The 16,607-nt window shown below is 43.7% G+C and overlaps 1 protein-coding gene across 3 annotated transcripts in view; it reads right to left on the bottom strand.

Annotated features, from left to right (window-relative positions):
* Nucleotides 1-16,607, bottom strand: part of LOC142803232 (scoloptoxin SSD14-like) — a 49,642-nt gene that overhangs the window by 7,938 nt on the left and 25,097 nt on the right. For 2 of the 3 annotated variants that reach the window (XM_075888342.1, XM_075888340.1), the window contains 6 exons: nucleotides 16,283-16,413; nucleotides 15,822-16,017; nucleotides 14,029-14,192; nucleotides 10,107-10,311; nucleotides 8,422-8,497; nucleotides 1,981-2,174 (listed from right to left, as the gene is read on the bottom strand). In XM_075888342.1, coding sequence (XP_075744457.1) covers nucleotides 1,981-2,174; nucleotides 8,422-8,497; nucleotides 10,107-10,311; nucleotides 14,029-14,192; nucleotides 15,822-16,017; nucleotides 16,283-16,413 — 966 coding nt within the window. The remainder of the gene's footprint in view (nucleotides 1-1,980; nucleotides 2,175-8,421; nucleotides 8,498-10,106; nucleotides 10,312-14,028; nucleotides 14,193-15,821; nucleotides 16,018-16,282; nucleotides 16,414-16,607) is intronic. The other variant, XM_075888341.1, reaches the window with a different exon arrangement.

Genomic DNA, 16,607 nt, shown 5'->3' with positions numbered 1-16,607 from the left:
ATCAATATCGACCTAATATTTGCCTCGAAACGTGGTCACAGAAGGCTGTCGACCAGTTGTCCGGAGATCATGTCACTCAGGTATTGTAGCGCAGCAAGTAGTCTGTCATATACAATTGAAATAAAAAGTCAGCTAAACATCGCTCCCTCTTCTGTCGACAAATGGTTTCATAAGTCCTAACTAGTGCGCCAAGTGCAAGGCCATTAAATAACCTGATAATCGTGAACACTGCCAGTCTGAAGGTGCGCGCGTCCAGATCCGTTATGTAGTGAACTCGTGGCTACCACGGGCTGGAGCAGCACGCATCACACTGAAGGAAAGCCGTGCGTTTCAAGCAATAACAAAGAAATAAAAGTAGGTACCCAAGGTTATGATTATTGGCGAATCCCCCACAGTGGGTATGAGCCACAAGTGAAAGTCAACAAGAACAAGAACAAGATGCCCGCTAACGAAACGACGTATAAATTTTTGTTTCTTTGTCTTCTCTGCCCTCTCTATTCGTTTACTATAGCTTTCATCACGCTAACTCATGCGAAAAGACAGAGAAAGTTCTGACAGTGTGCGACAAACCCCTGTGACTGCTCTCGTACATAGCCGTCGATTCGTGGCGTAATAAACTCATTCAGCGAAGTAATTCGTGAATTACTTGGAGAAGTGGTGCAGGGACCCTTTAGGAAGAGGTTTCCGTTTATGAGTGACACTGCGGCTACTCGCTTTCTCGTACATTATGATTGGTGACGTACAGTACCGGACAATAACAAAACTAAAAAAATAATGAAATGGGCAGATGTTCACATTCTCGGCCTCGGTACTTAAGCATAATTATTGCCGATTGAGGACTGTGCTCGTAGCGTTAATGTCAACACTGATTGATTGATATGATTGATACATCCCAAAACCACCATATGATTATGAAAGACGCCGTAGTAAAGGGCTCCGGAGATTTCGACGACCTGGGGTTCTTTAACATGCACCCAAATCTGAACACACGGGCCTACAACATTTCCGCCTCCATCGGAAATGCAGCCGCCGCAGCTGGGGTTCGATCCCGCGACCTGCAGATCAGCAGCCAAGTACCTTAGCCACTGGACCACCACGGCGGGGCAATAATGTTAACTCTACCGAAATGTTTACGCATAACAACAGTGCATTATAGTCTTGATCGATGATGTGCTCTTTGCAGATATCATCAGTGGTTTCAAAAAACCTTTCGCGTCTCTCAACGATTCAGCTATGTATCTTAGTCTTATAAATGGTGACCAACTGAGTTAAACTATGCACTGAGTGAATGTAGTTGGCTTTTTTTTAGGGGCGAAGTACCTTAGGGTTGAGGCTTGTCCGTCCACGTTCATGGCCCCTAGGACAAGGACGTAGAGCCTCTGTGTTACTGACACGTTTAAGGTGTACCAATTGTTCCACGATACTGACTGTGCAGTAAGCGGGACTAGTGATGCGAAAGATTCTCGTGAACGCGCTCAGCCCACTCTATCCAGTGACCGACTCGTATGACCATGCATTTCTTAGGGATGTGGACCAAAAATGGCGCAAACCTGTAATTGAGGCTTAGTTGGCTACTATACTGTTTGAAAAAAAAATAGTATTATCAGAAGACCACTTCTAAGATCGCATCTAAAAGTCAACATTCTCAGAAGACCAATGCAACTTACTGACTTGCCCTGAACGTGTGCCCGCATATTATTCGACGTGTACATTATTGAAACGATTAAAACTTCGCACAGAACTTATAACGGGAAGTCAGTCTCACCTTTGGCAATTTAATACAGTGGGTAGGAACCATATTCACAGAGGAAACAAACTATTAACGAAAATACGACAGGTACGATCTTAATCGAGCAAGTGTAGCTTCGCAGGAGTAACTTCGCATTGCAGTCTCTACTTCTTACCAGCACTTTCAACAATTTCGTGAGTAGTCTCTTTTTACACTAATGTAAACTACTAAACAAAAAAACAATGACTTACTAGTAGTTAATGGAACTGGAAACAGAAATCGTGATGCCATCCTTCCCATAAAAGGTGATATGTGCGGTGCCTGAATCCTTTGGCGCACTCTCATTCACGAAGCCGTAGTACTCTGGATCGTTGTACGTGCAGGAATCATTGATCTTCGTTTTGGCTGCTTCGGCAAAAGATGAAGATGTCATATTCGTAACCAGCTGTGAAATGTAAATAAAAAAATCAGCTAGACAGACGCTGGCGAATACAGCTAAGCATCACGTGTAGCATATTTTGGCGTTCTCTCTCTCTCTCTCTCTCTCTCTCTCTCTCTCTCTCTCTCTCTATGTGTGTGTGTGTGTGTGTGTGTGTGTGTGTGTGTGTGTTTGCGTGCGTGCGTGTGTGTGTGTTTGCTTGCATGTGTGTGCGCGCGCGTGTGTGTGTGTGCGTGCATGCGTGTGTGTGTGTGTTTGCGTGTGTGCGTGTGTGTGTGTGTGTTTGCGTGCATGTGTATGCCTGTGCGTGTGTGTGTGTTTGAGTGCGTGTGTGTGTGTGTGTGTGCTTCCGTGCGTGCGTGTGTGTGCGTGTTTGCGTGCATGTGTGTGTGCGTGTGTGTGTGTGTGTTGGCATGCGTGCGTGTGTGTGTGTGTGTGTGTGTTTGCGTGCGTGCGTGCGTGCGTGTGTGTGTGCGTGTGTGTCTCTGTGTTTGCGTGCGTGCATGCGTGTGTGTTTGTGTGTGTGTTTGCGTGCGTGCGTGTGTGTGTGTTTGCGTGCGTGCGTGTGTGTGTGTTTGCGTGCGTGCGTGTGTGTTCGTGTGAGTGTGTGTGTGTGTGTTTGCGTGTGTGCGCGCGTGCATGTGTTTGTGTGTGTGTTTCCGTGCGTGCGTGCGTGTGTATGTGTGCGTGTGTGTGTGTGTTTGCGTGCGTGAGTGTGTGTGTGTGCGTGCGTGTGTGTGTTTGCCTGTGTATGTGTGTGTGTGCATGTGTGTGTGTGTGTGTCTGTGTTAGAGAGAGAGAGAGTTAGAGAGCTCGTCTCGTCCTTATACGAAAAAAACAGAGCAATAAACACAGCACGAGGTACTGGCGGATATATATATATATATATATATATATATATATATATATATATATATATATATATATGAGATATAACAGACAGTAATGCCAAGGAATGTACAGGGGAAGTTATTAGAACCAATGGAATGTAAATAAGAAGAAAGAAGAAAGAAAAGTGGATGAAAAAATTACCAGCTGTGAGCAGGAATCGAACCTACGACCTTCGAATAACGCGTTCGATGCTCTAACCACTGAGCTATCACAGCGGCCGTCCCTCCATCCACTTTTTGGGGTTTATATGTGAATTTAGAAGTAGGAGTGACAGTCAGCGCCATCTATAAGCCAAACAACGAGTGTGAAAACACTCTTATTCGCATGTTTGGCGTCACGTAGCACGTGAACTTATTATGAGCGGGCAGCTGATTAATCGTCCCTCTTATACAACCTAAACACACCAAGTCTGCCAGTACGAGACCCTCGTTCAATGAAATAAGGGAGAGATTGTATACCTAAGGGCTCGTATTTCCGTGTTTTAACACAATATATATGAGATATAACAGACAGTAATGCCAAGGAATGTACAGGGGAAGTTATTAGAACCAATGGAATGTAAATAAGAAGAAAGAAGAAAGAAAAGTGGATGAAAAAATTACCAGCTGTGAGCAGGAATCGAACCTACGACCTTCGAATAACGCGTTCGATGCTCTAACCACTGAGCTATCACAGCGGCCGTCCCTCCATCCACTTTTTGGGGTTTATATGTGAATTTAGAAGTAGGAGTGACAGTCAGCGCCATCTATAAGCCAAACAACGAGTGTGAAAACACTCTTATTCGCATGTTTGGCGTCACGTAGCACGTGAACTTATTATCAGCGGGCAGCTGATTAATCGTCCCTCTTATACAACCTAAACACACCAAGTCTGCCAGTACGAGACCCTCGTTCAATGAAATAAGGGAGAGAAGTGTATACCTAAGGGCTCGTATTTCCGTGTTTTAACACAATATTAATGAGATATAACAGACAGTAATGCCAAGGAATGTACAGGGGAAGTTATTAGAACCAATGGAATGTAAATAAGAAGAAAGAAGAAAGAAAAGTGGATGAAAAAATTACCAGCTGTGAGCAGGAATCGAACCTACGACCTTCGAATAGCCCCGCCGCGGTGGTCTAGTGGCTAAGGTACTCGGCTGCTGACCCGCAGGTCGCGGGTTCGATTCCCGGCTGCGGCGGCTGCATTTCCGATGAAGGCGGAAATGTTGTAGGCCCGTGTACTCAGATTTGGGTGCACGTTAAAGAACCCCAGGTGGTCAAAATTTCCGGAGCTCTCCACTACGGCGTCTCTCATAATCAAATGGTGGTTTTGGGACGTTAAACCCCACAAATCAATCAACCTTCGAATAACGCGTTCGATGCTCTAACCACTGAGCTATCACAGCGGCCGTCCCTCCATCCACTTTTTGGGGTTTATATGTGAATTTAGAAGTAGGAGTGACAGTCAGCGCCATCTATAAGCCAAACAACGAGTGTGAAAACACTCTTATTCGCATGTTTGGCGTCACGTAGCACGTGAACTTATTATGAGTGGGCAGCTGATTAATCGTCCCTCTTATACAACCTTGGCATTACTGTCTTATTTCATTGAACGAGGGTCTCGTACTGGCAGACTTGGTGTGTTTAGGTTGTATAAGAGGGACGATTAATCAGCTACCCGCTCATAATAAGTTCACGTGCTACGTGACGCCAAACATGCGAATAAGAGTGTTTTCACACTCGTTGTTTGGCTTATAGATGGCGCTGACTGTCGCTCCTACTTTTAAATTCACATATAAACCCCAAAAAGTGGATGGAGGGACGGCCGCTGTGATAGCTCAGTGGTTAGAGCATCGAACGCGTTATTCGAAGGTCGTAGATTCGATTCCTGCTCACAGCTGGTAATTTTTTCATCCACTTTTCTTTCTTCTTTCTTCTTATTTACATTCCATTGGTTCTAATAACTTCCCCTGTACATTCCTTGGCATTACTGTCTGTTATATCTCATTAATATTGTGTTAAAACACAGAAATACGAGCCCTTAGGTATACACCTCTCTCCCTTATTTCATTGAACGAGGGTCTCGTACTGGCAGACTTGGTGTGTTTAGGTTGTATAAGAGGGATGATTAATCAGCTGCCCGCTCATAATAAGTTCACGTGCTACGTGACGCCAAACATGCGAATAAGAGTGTTTTCACACTCGTTGTTTGGCTTATAGATGGCGCTGACTGTCACTCCTACTTTTAAATTCACATATAAACCCCAAAAAGTGGATGGAGGGACGGCCGCTGTGATAGCTCAGTGGTTAGAGCATCGAACGCGTTATTCGAAGGTCGTAGGTTCGATTCCTGCTCACAGCTGGTAATTTTTTCATCCACTTTTCTTTCTTCTTTCTTCTTATTTACATTCCATTGGTTCTAATAACTTCCCCTGTACATTCCTTGGCATTACTGTCTGTTATATCTCATTAATATTGTGTTAAAACACGGAAATACGAGCCCTTAGGTATACCCTTCTCTCCCTTATATATATATATATATATATATATATATATATATATATATATATATATATATATATATATATATATATAAACTCAATGGTCGTTAACTCATCAGACCAATCGAGGGTGTGTGGAAGTGGAGATATCTGGATGACTACCTGCGCTTGGTGCAGGATTTCGCAGCCTACATTTGCTGCTACCTCCACTTCATTCTTCTACTCTTCTGTGCCACGAGCACTCTGCGGAATAATTAATAAAACGGTCGCAAAAATATTCGCGCAGCAAAGCAGAAGACTAAACCACCTTGATTTCACCTACATTTGACGCAAACTTAAAGATTCAGTACCCAAGAATTTTGGTGCTTCTTCTGTGAAACATGTATACGATGGAGCCACGAAATTTCATCAGCCAGCGTTGCGCCGTGCCGCCACTCCATACGTTACCGGTATCAGCGATACACCTTCGCATTATCCTGCGTAGTGTGCAGCTTGCCGATATTCCGAGCCACAAGCTACATCTCGAGCTCATGAACGTCACTAACGAATTATTTGAATAATGGTTCTCTGGCGTGGTAAACAGAGTACCTAGCATGGACTTACTTTATTCGTAGGTGAAGTGGGAATTTCGAGCGACGGCTAAAAGAGCACCGGAACATGCAAAAATATAAACAAAACACCGTTTTGAGCACCCTCGTTGAGCATGCCGAAACACGAATTACGATTTAAATTGCCGCCAAACGTTAGTTAAGTTGCCCTTGAAAGGAACAGGGCAACACCTTTGACTATCGAGGCAATAGGAAACACTCTTAGTTCAAACGAGGGCGCTCTACCATCCATGTCTGCAAGATGCCTGAGGCGATTATTGATGCAGATTTAAGCTAAAAGCTCTGGCCTCTCAGTTAGACGAACAAGGCTGTTTGACCTCCCAACCTTTCCTTCTCCACCATTCTTTCACTCACACTACAGAAGCCAAAATTTTATTATATTTTTACACCATTTAGTTGGCTTTTTATGTTTTTATTTGTACCATGCCATAAGATCTCGGCGAGATGAAATTTTCCACTCTTGATTCCACACGAACAAAACCGTATGTCGCGCAGCCTAGCAAAAGAGCCTTTAAGCTGGATATTTAGACAGACAGACAGACAGACAGACAGACAGACAGACAGACAGACAGACAGACAGACAGACAGACAGACAGACAGACAGACAGACAGACAGACAGACAGACAGGCAGACAGACAGACAGGCGGACAGACGGACGGACGGATGGACGGACGGACGGACGGACAGACGGACGGACGGATGGACGGACGGACGGACGGACGGACGGACGGACAGACAGACAGACAGACAGACAGACAGACAGACAGACAGACAGACAGACAGACAGACAGACAGACAGACAGACGGACGGACGGACGCACGGACGGACGGACGGACGGACGGACAGGTAGATGGATGGACGGACGGACAGCGCACTTTTAAAGAGGAGTTACTGCAGGACCCTCTAACGAGGGGCCATTGTAGCCGCTGGCCGCGCCCACGTAGAGGACAGAACGCCGTGGCGCTTTGCCCGTTCCTGGGCCCTCTGGAGTGCCTGAATTTGCCTGCTGAGTTCCGTACTTCTTATGGCCTCCTCCCATTCGGCTTCGCTTGAGAGAAGGTTGTGAGGCAGCGCGGGACATCGCCAGAGCATGCGAGCCACAAAGCAGAAGGTTTCATTGCAGTCGGAGCAGCTGACGTCCGCGTATGTTTTACTTAGGAATCCCCACGACAAGAAAGACCCCGTCTGCAACATTCTCAAGGTAGCTGACTGATCTCTACTGAGCTTCGCGTGAGGAAGAGGATAGATTCTTTTGCCAAGTTGGCAATGCGTGGTTATTTCATTTGGACTCATTCACTTTGCAGTACGTATACTCTGATGCTTTCCCATGCATCATAACTACTGCTCAAAACCAGAGCATGCATTGTCTTATCCATCACAGAGCGGAATTCTGTGCTGCTTAGGAAGTAAAGGAAGGGCATGTTGAAAAACAGTGTGGATCTGCGAAAACTTTTGAAACATGTCGATCCATGGCACATGCATGCGGTATGCACGCATACGCTGCAAACTACCGTGGAACACGAACTACGCTCGCGCTCACCGCCCACTTTTTGCAGTATGTGTAGTGCGTATACTATTTCATAGTCTCCTCAGATTGTAATGTTCCTATTTAGGATGCTTCACAGTTTTTGCTGCGTTGCCTATTCATGCTGACATAATATCACTGCTAAGCTTTCCATTGCGATAATTAAAACGGATACCATACATATTGGTTTATCCTCACGCTACCACCTCACCAGTGGATTGCGTCACTTCCGTGTGTCTACGTATTTGTAAATTCATTTTCACCGTGAACTCTAAAAAGCCGCGTATTCTTCCTTTCAACGCCTTGCATAACCTACAAAGGTGCTGTTAAATGTTAAATCATGCCATGACTATACTCGCCTGATAATTTCAGGGTCGGTTCGCAAAAACAATTTACTTTATTCAAAATGCAATGACTCGTGATGCTGTGTTCTCAATTAGAGGATAGCCGTAGGCTGTCCTTGTATTTTATTACCTGATTCTATCCGTTGTTAACATGATACCACCCACACGTTACTGTCTCAGATAAGCAAACAGAGACAGCTGTCAATCTAATGAACTCATAATGTGGCCTCTCCTGAGTAACGCTTGTTTACATCAAAAATTTTGTCCGTGTATCCTATGAAAAATCGTTTATCGTCTAGAAACCCTCACGCTCTTGATATGAAGAACATTGGTTCACCAGAACTATATACTTCAATCTCTAAATGTACTCTGATGGCTGTTGATCCGACTACAGTTCTTACCTCACTACAGTTCACGTACGCCATGTCACCCAGCTCGGCTCTTTTCGCATAACCGAACTTGAATGATTCGATGATTCTGTGAAAGAATGAATAAACGTGTCTATATACTATCGGCCTCTACCCAGACGCTATACCAAGTAAAGTGCTTATAGCACTGCAGTACTAAAGAAGCATCACCTGGTTCTATCACTCGTTTGGTCGAAACTAAACACTTGCTGGATAGGAGGAAAGCACATTTCGCTTCCGTCGTGCAAGGTAACTTTCTTTGTATAGCTCACTGAAGTACACGAAACGACAAAACTAATCCAGGTTTCACAACAGCCACATTCTTTCTATCTATGTTTCTTTATTTCAAATTTTTTTTTCTTTGGTATCTTGAGAAAGCACCGGCAGGGAAGAGTACTCGTTCAATAGCGCGTTATAGGCATACATTGTGGGACACAAGCTACTGCACCATCGCAGTCGACTGCTTTATAGTGGTAGCGATATGAGCTTCGGTTGTAGAAAATGAATATCAGCACATTAACACTAAATGAGATTGCGAACATTAGAGGAAAGTAAATTTACTTTTCGAGAAAATGCGCTGCACGGAAAGCATGTTATTGCTACTAGGCGTGACCAACATGAGGAATTGCTTGCAGTGTGAACTTGACGCAAAAAGGAAGACTACATACGCAGTGGTATTGTTGTTGATGGTAGCGCTGCATGTGTTGTCTTCCTACTTGTGCCCTTGCGTCAAGTTCATGCTGCAAGTGATCCCTCATGGCTTACCAACAAGCTCACTTCGGAACTCTTGGTGATAGTATGAAAAAGTAATAGTAATAAGAGATAAGCTAACGTGTGTGTACATAACACTCTCAGTCATAAAATTTATGTCGTATTACTCTTGGTGGACATGTGCTGTCTGCGAGCGAAACTATAAACATTGCAAAGTCAAAGATGATGTGCTACTCGCTTACACAGCGCGAAAAAAAAAACAGAAAAAAAAGGTTCTTGACGTTCACGACCACTTGCCCTGCGATCAGGCATCGTATCCGCATTTGTGGACTTCTCAGAGGCTTCCGATATCACTTAACGAAAGTGACTGCGAAAGGTGGAGTCCTTTTCAAGCAGTCAGTCAAGAATCGGCTATTACGGAGGACGCACATATGCTCAGGTGTTTCAACACTCTTTGGTGATACGTATACTAAACCGAGTATCCCTCTGTGCCGCGTGTAATCGACCCTACTCGCGTGTAATGAATCTTTTGCCTCACACGCCCTAATGGCGCCAGTGGAAGTGAGAGCCATACAAAACAGGGTAAAAGCATGACTGCGCATATATATAATGGTAATTTGTCATTTGAGTCAATAGCGAGGTAATAAGGGAAATTTATTGACATATGAAGATCACGAATGCTAATGAAGTCAGTACCAAGTCAATTGTGGAAAGTAATAATATAGTTAGAGTTAATTAGCTTCAGTTAAATAGCAAACATTGGGCATTCATGCACAGTGCACCGTAAAATAGCCACACCCATGATTTCCACTTTCGAGTTGTCGTAGGTGGATGCATATCCGAACCAGTGAATTAGCATATTTTGAAACGACTTCCTTCTGACTAGGCGAAACGCATAAAATCGAAGACATAGCGCACGCTATAAAACCTTAAATCTAGGTGCACAGTTTTTTGCGATTTGTTATTACCTGTGCAAAGTCGTTATGTTGTCTGGCAGACACGACTCGTTCTCTGATCGAAACTTGTCCATAATGCCCAATATATAAGCTAGCACCGGACCACTTCCAGGCGGGGGCACTGAGAACAGCGTGTAGTTGCCCTGAAACGTTGTGTTCACGGGTTTCTCCCACCGTACCGTATAGTTCTTGAGGTCGTCAGTAGTCATCACCCCACCTGAATGTAAACGTAAAGGAAACTGCATCATTGAAAAAGTACTCGTCGTGATTTAGCACCTAGAAAGCGTTGCGCTCACGAGCAAGAAAGTGCGGGCTGCCCACAGGGTCTGCATTCGGGCCACGGCGGCGAAAAAAAAAAAAAAATCCGTGTACTTGGCATTAGCTGATAGTGGCTAAAACTATATGTGACATGCAGTATGCCTCACAGTAATGTCGTTGTTAAGGCGTTTAAAACACTAGAATTCTATTTAGTTCTTTAACTGGAGGCTATATCATTACGCAAGTTGTACAAATAAGTTGAACCGTATTGTTAAAACTGTGACGCAGACCAGTCATAAAAATTATATCAGCTTCGCCTGAATGAAAAGTGGAGCTGGGCGGGCCTTGTTTTCATTTTTTTTTCTTCTCTTTCACTTTGTCGCTTGCCCCGCCGCGGTGGTCTAGTGGCTAAGGTACTCGGCTGCTGACCCGCAGGTCGCGTGTTCGGATCCCAGCTGTGGCGGCTGTCTTTCTGATAGAGGCGGAAATGTTGTAGGCCCGTGTGCTCAGATTTGGGTGCACGTTAAAGAATCCCAGGTGGTCGAAATTTCCGGAGCCCTTCACTACGGCGTATGGTAATCATATGGTGGTTTTGGGACGTTAAACCCCACATATCAATCAATCAATCAATCAATCAATCATTTTGTCGCTGTTCCTTGCATTTTTTCATCCTTTATGGAAACGCTGTTAGTCGGATGCTATGCTATGTACCGTCGGTCAAATCTTTAGCTATCATGCATATGTGGCAGTTTTTTGTGGGTATGTTTGCCATGTGACTGAATTAAGTTTAAAAAAAAGTATCGATAGGACAAGTGTATGCCCAAAAATCACATATCCACGAAGCAATTTTTGTTAACTTTGTTTCATAATGTGGCACTGATAGACAAAAAGGGGCCACTGCGCACACGATATAAAGGTTTGGCCGACTGTACTTTATGAATTGAACACTCTCTATTACAGACTACGTAGTAGCCATAGTCGTTTGATTACTTTTTTTATTTAACATACCTTACAGGCTCTCTTTAGAGCATAGAGAAAGGAGGGGGGGCAAATACAGAGGAAAAAAGAACAATGAGAACGTATACACTTGAACTTTACTAATTGAATGGAAGTTAACAACGGCACTGATAACTAAGACATTGAATGCAAGGAAAATGTCAAATAAATACACATCTTATGATGTAAATGGTTATGAAGTGATGCTAGGTGTAGTGGTGTTGTTGCTCTTGGAACACCTTGCTGTTAGTCACTGAAACTATCACATCATGAAGATCATTCCACAGTGAAGTAGCCTCTGGTAAAGCGGATAGGTTAAATGCGTATGTTCTGCCATGAAGACGCACGTAGTTGCGCTGATATTGTGTACGTGTTATCCTGCTCCTGCGATCCGGTGTGTGCAGAGGGAAAGGAGATGCCCTCATACAATGGATATACTTCTGAAGCAACACAGGCAGGGCTATTTTAAGGTGAATTACTAATGAATGTAACTCCCTATCATGTTTTATTTGAGAAATACCGCTATGACGTTGGTAGTTCTGAGCGATGAGGCGAGCTCCTCTATTTTGATTGACTTGGATCATCTGTGGTAAATAAAGTTCATGAGGGGACCTAACTGATAAGACATATTCTAACTGTGGACGTACTAATTTTAAGTAAGCTGGTTTGCAGATGGTCAATGTGGAGTTATAAAGATTTTGACGCAAGCAACCTAATGTTTTGAATGCCTTAGAGCAAAAGGAAGTTATGTGGGGGGACCATGAAAGCTCACAGCCAATAATAACCCCTAAATATTTGTATGAGGTGGTTCGAGATAGTTCGCTATTGTTAGTTTTGTGTGAAAAGGTTGATATTGAGTGTTTTCGAGAAACGAACAATATTTTACAATTTGTAGTATTGTCAGCCATTGCTTAGAATTAAAACGTCAGTAGTTTTTTTTTTTTTTTAGTTTCACTCCACTTACTAGCGCAAGTTGTGAGTTTGTCCTACCTTTCTCCTGAAGATTTCACTTTTTCAGTATGCCTTAATACTTCGTAAAGTACCAGGTTGCATTCGGAGGAATTTATCCTTCTGAAAGCATGGCCGGAGAAGGTAGGAACTCAATTGTCCTCAAGATTATCGTCATCAGCATTTCTATGCGCCTAAAGGCGGAATACCAACCAGCATCCATGCGGGTTCATCTGCTCCTATAGGTCACAGTAAAGAAGTACTCTTGGAGGAGAGACAAATTGATGAGTCGTGGAGTCCAACAAGTCAGTGTAGTGAGTGATGGTCAGTTCTTATTGTCAACTCGTGACCATGCATGTAAGGCTGGAACCTCTGAATGACAAAGGCGACTGCTAAGAACTCGGGTCCAGTGTTTGTGTAGGCCTTCTCTGCTCTGCTATTGAGGCTACCGACTCTTCAATAAAGTGAGTGGGAACGAAGGAGGGGATCGTGGCCTGCACCAACACAGGGACCCAGTGAAATCAGTTTTTTTTTTGCAGTGTCATCAAGACTAATTCATTGTTTCTTTATTGCTGCAGCCCCTTGGAGAGGTACTTCAGCTGTCTACGTGATTTTCGCGACACTTAATCTTTTCGAATAATGCACTTGTCAAAGTTGTCGCGTTTCACGTGGTAGTTCAGATAAATTGGCCACCGCCAGCCATCGCAACATTGCTTCGTTCGGGCGATTCATGTGAACTTCGTGTTCCATAGCGTGACGCGCTTCGTGGGCGTGCGTTGGATAGCATAAAATTTTCAAACTTGACGGCTTCGAATGAATTCGGGACATACAACTATACTCCGACAGGGGCACCTTGGAGATGGCGACGCTATGTGTATCGTCAGGACAGTCCCGCGAAATCCGAAACAGTTGGCAACCATACCTGCTAAGCGTCCGACTGGCGTTAGAGGCTACACGCTGGCGGCCCGCAGAACTGCACGAGCAGGAAGCCAAAGGCAATTATTCTAACATCACTAGATGATTCAATGAAATCTTCAGAATCACAATACTTCATAATAGCTCCTGAAGTAACCAAAACTTTCTACTACTGAAACACTGCCTAGCATTTTTGTCCTCGGCGTATCTTTATAAAGCAAGGATGTTACTGGGGAAGCTAGTAGTGCAAACATTCGTAATAAATTGGTTAAATATGAACAAATATCGGCAAACCTCCGCAACTTATTCAAGGCTCGCTGTTACTCCAAGTGACGAACCACTGCGGTTTTTCGTGAGTCCGGCCATGTGCCTTCCCTGTCCGAAAGCCTTGTATGATGATTCGACGCTAGTCGAAATTACGCACTTGGGAGCTTAAAATAACACCACTTTTTCGCAGGTGTTCAAGCACAAGAACCTGCCTTGGTAGTGCTCTTGAAAACGTCTTTCGTACGTAATGCCATAATTTAAATAACAGGCGCAAAGGTTCAACTGTAAACCAAGGTGAACTATACGCATAAGTCTAGCAGATGCCGCTGGAGTAGTGCATTTACTAAAGAGCGTGCATGACGCATTTTCTCCTCCGCATAGCTGGCGCATCTTACAAATTAGGCAATTAATTGATGAACTAAAGAACCCACGAGACTTGTTTACTTGTACAATATGCATTTTTACTTTCGCTACCTAATGATTATGTAGGGTCAAGATAATGAAATTCCGTGAACACTACCTAACGTGTCCACAATTAACTTATACGTACCCCATTCGTTTACTTTGTCAACGAGTTCTTTAGCAATGTCTCCTTCGTAAAAGTAGTTCACTCCTTGATTGGCAACACCTTCAAGTGTTTTAGCAAGATCTTCTTGAATAAGTATCTCTCCTTTCTGCAACACTTTTCCCGTGATGTTGTTCACGAATGCTCGCCTGCACAAAGTATTTTTTTCCCTTTGGTGCATGCATGTCTGACAGCCAAAGTAGAATAGAGAGCGATATGATTGCTTTTGATGCACCTTTAGGACAGTGTCGTTTATCTAGAAGAATTAGCATATTTATCAGAAAGAAAGAGTTCCATAAAGTTGCGTTTAGAATACTTGACTTGAAGAGGAAAAAAGCGGCCGTTTAAAGGCTCTTTTTTGTTCTTTTTTAGAGATAATATCAATGAGAACTAAGATACTAAGATGCCAGGGGAAGTTTAAGGAACCTGCCACACACGTCCTCATGAAAAGGTTTGACGACGTACATGACAGTGTCTTCGCGTTATTAATGTCGTAGCCAGAGATAGTCGTCAAATCCGCTTACACTCCGATATTAGTCTACATCAAGTTAAACTACAGCGCTTTCTTTATGTTGGCCGATTTCAGTAAAACATTGAACATGCGTTTTTGTCGGTACTATCGCGATAGGTGCCAAATTATAAAAACGTAAGTCATTTAGTTTTTTTTAGAAAACTACTTTTAAAGGTTGGTAGTCGATTCCGGAAACACACTTGGGAACGCGGGCCACACTCTATATGTGACGTAAGTGCCTACCCTTTTCCAAAACCCCGCTTTGCCCAGAAGACGAATGCAGCGCGCGCTTTCTTCTACGAGTCAACAATCGCGCGAGCACAGTTCAGTCTTGCCAGTTGCATGCAGTGTGTTAGTCGTCTTTGACGTCGGGTCTTCCTCTAACCCCCGTATTCAGAAACAACGAGGAGATTGATTCGTGGTACGTCAGATGCTTCCGCGATTAGATAGTAGCTGCGATCATCGCCGAACTTGTTTCTGGTAAGTTCAGACGAGCTGGCACAGCTTGATTCAGCGTCGGATGACATCGCCAACTTGCTTTTCGCGCGTCACAAGAGGCACGTGAGCTATGTTTACAACCTGGCCAGCCATGGTGGAGCGTATAGCGGATTTCATGGCGTCATCTGATTTCCGCTGTGCAGGATGGAGGAGCTCCCTGTTTCGGTTTCTGTTTTGACTCATTGTTAATTGCCTAATTAGGATTATTGACTAGTGATTCACCAAAATGAACCACCCTATAGCTTTTGCGGGACTTTCAATACTACTTCAAAATGGCATTATCTCTGTATACTCGAAAACGCACTGGATATCCCCTCTAAGGACGCTATCATGAGTGTGCATCAAGACGTATATATATATATATATATATATATATATATATATATATATATATATGTGTGTGTGTGTGTGTGTGTGTGTGTGTGTGTGTGTGTGTGTGTGTGTGTGTGTGTGTGTGTAGAGAGAGAGAGAGACAGAGAAAGAGATTATATACGCCGAAAGTACATTTGGTTCGCTGAGCAATGATTCAAATTAAGAATACTGAGAAAACGTCAAACAAAAGGTGTCGCTAGGGCCAACGTTTATACAATGGGACTTTTTTTTTGGTCCGGCCAGAAAAAACGCTTTGTTCTCAAATCGTTCTCTCCCATGACAAGACTCTGTTCATAATTTCTCACCTCTTGAGGCATCTTTTTGACTCTGAGTTTTGATCTTTTTTTCTCAAGCATACCAAATGAGGAGTAATTTTCATCAATATTACTTGCATTACCTTGTTTCGTTTGCCAGCGATGAGTTAACTGTTTGGCCATATTTTAGGGCCATGGCGAGGTGAAATCCGATAGGGAAACCACATCTTGCTAGTAGGATCGATTTGTTGAATAAATGCCTCCAAGGCAACCGTCCATATTCATCGTGAAGCGCCTTGTAACCACGCAGCTCACCTGGTACTGCCACTGCCAGGCCACCTGCAGAAATACATCCCGGTCCTTATCACGACTGGGTAGTTGAGTATGAATTGCTCTTGAATGGTAATAGCTTGTACATCGACTGGATATTCTAGAGAGGACATTCAGAACTAACTAAGCATTGATTTTCTGACGTGTCAGATATGGAAGACTTCCATAAGTGTAAATACAACGCTAATAATAAGTTATTTGCTTAAATTCACTAACTAACGACCTACTTAAAGGCTTTGCAGTATCAACTTTGATTAGCGGATTCAAGACTTACTTTTCACGGCATGTCTACTTGGAATGAAGTCCGATGGTGGTGGGCATTTGGACAGAGGGAGAGAGAAATGTTTATTCTGGTAGTATACCTGAGGAGTCGGTCTGAATGTGTTGTCCGTTTCAAACTCAGCTCTAGGGAAGGGAAGAGGGTGGTAAAGAAAGAAGCGAGAAGGCGTTGATGATAAGGAGGGGAGAGGTTGCAATGAAGTAAAGCCATGAAAGCTCAAAACCAGTGTAAAGTCTCTTGTCAAGTTCTCTCTCGTGTGAAAACTTTTTCAGTGCTTTCAGAGCATTGTAACACGGGCTGAAAGAGCGCACAAGAAGAC

This window comes from Rhipicephalus microplus, chromosome 3 (assembly GCF_043290135.1).
Source record: "Rhipicephalus microplus isolate Deutch F79 chromosome 3, USDA_Rmic, whole genome shotgun sequence".
Classification (NCBI taxonomy): Eukaryota; Metazoa; Arthropoda; class Arachnida; order Ixodida; family Ixodidae; genus Rhipicephalus; species Rhipicephalus microplus.
Note: the sequence above shows the minus strand (reverse complement) of the source record. Positions and strands in the feature narration are given on the sequence as shown.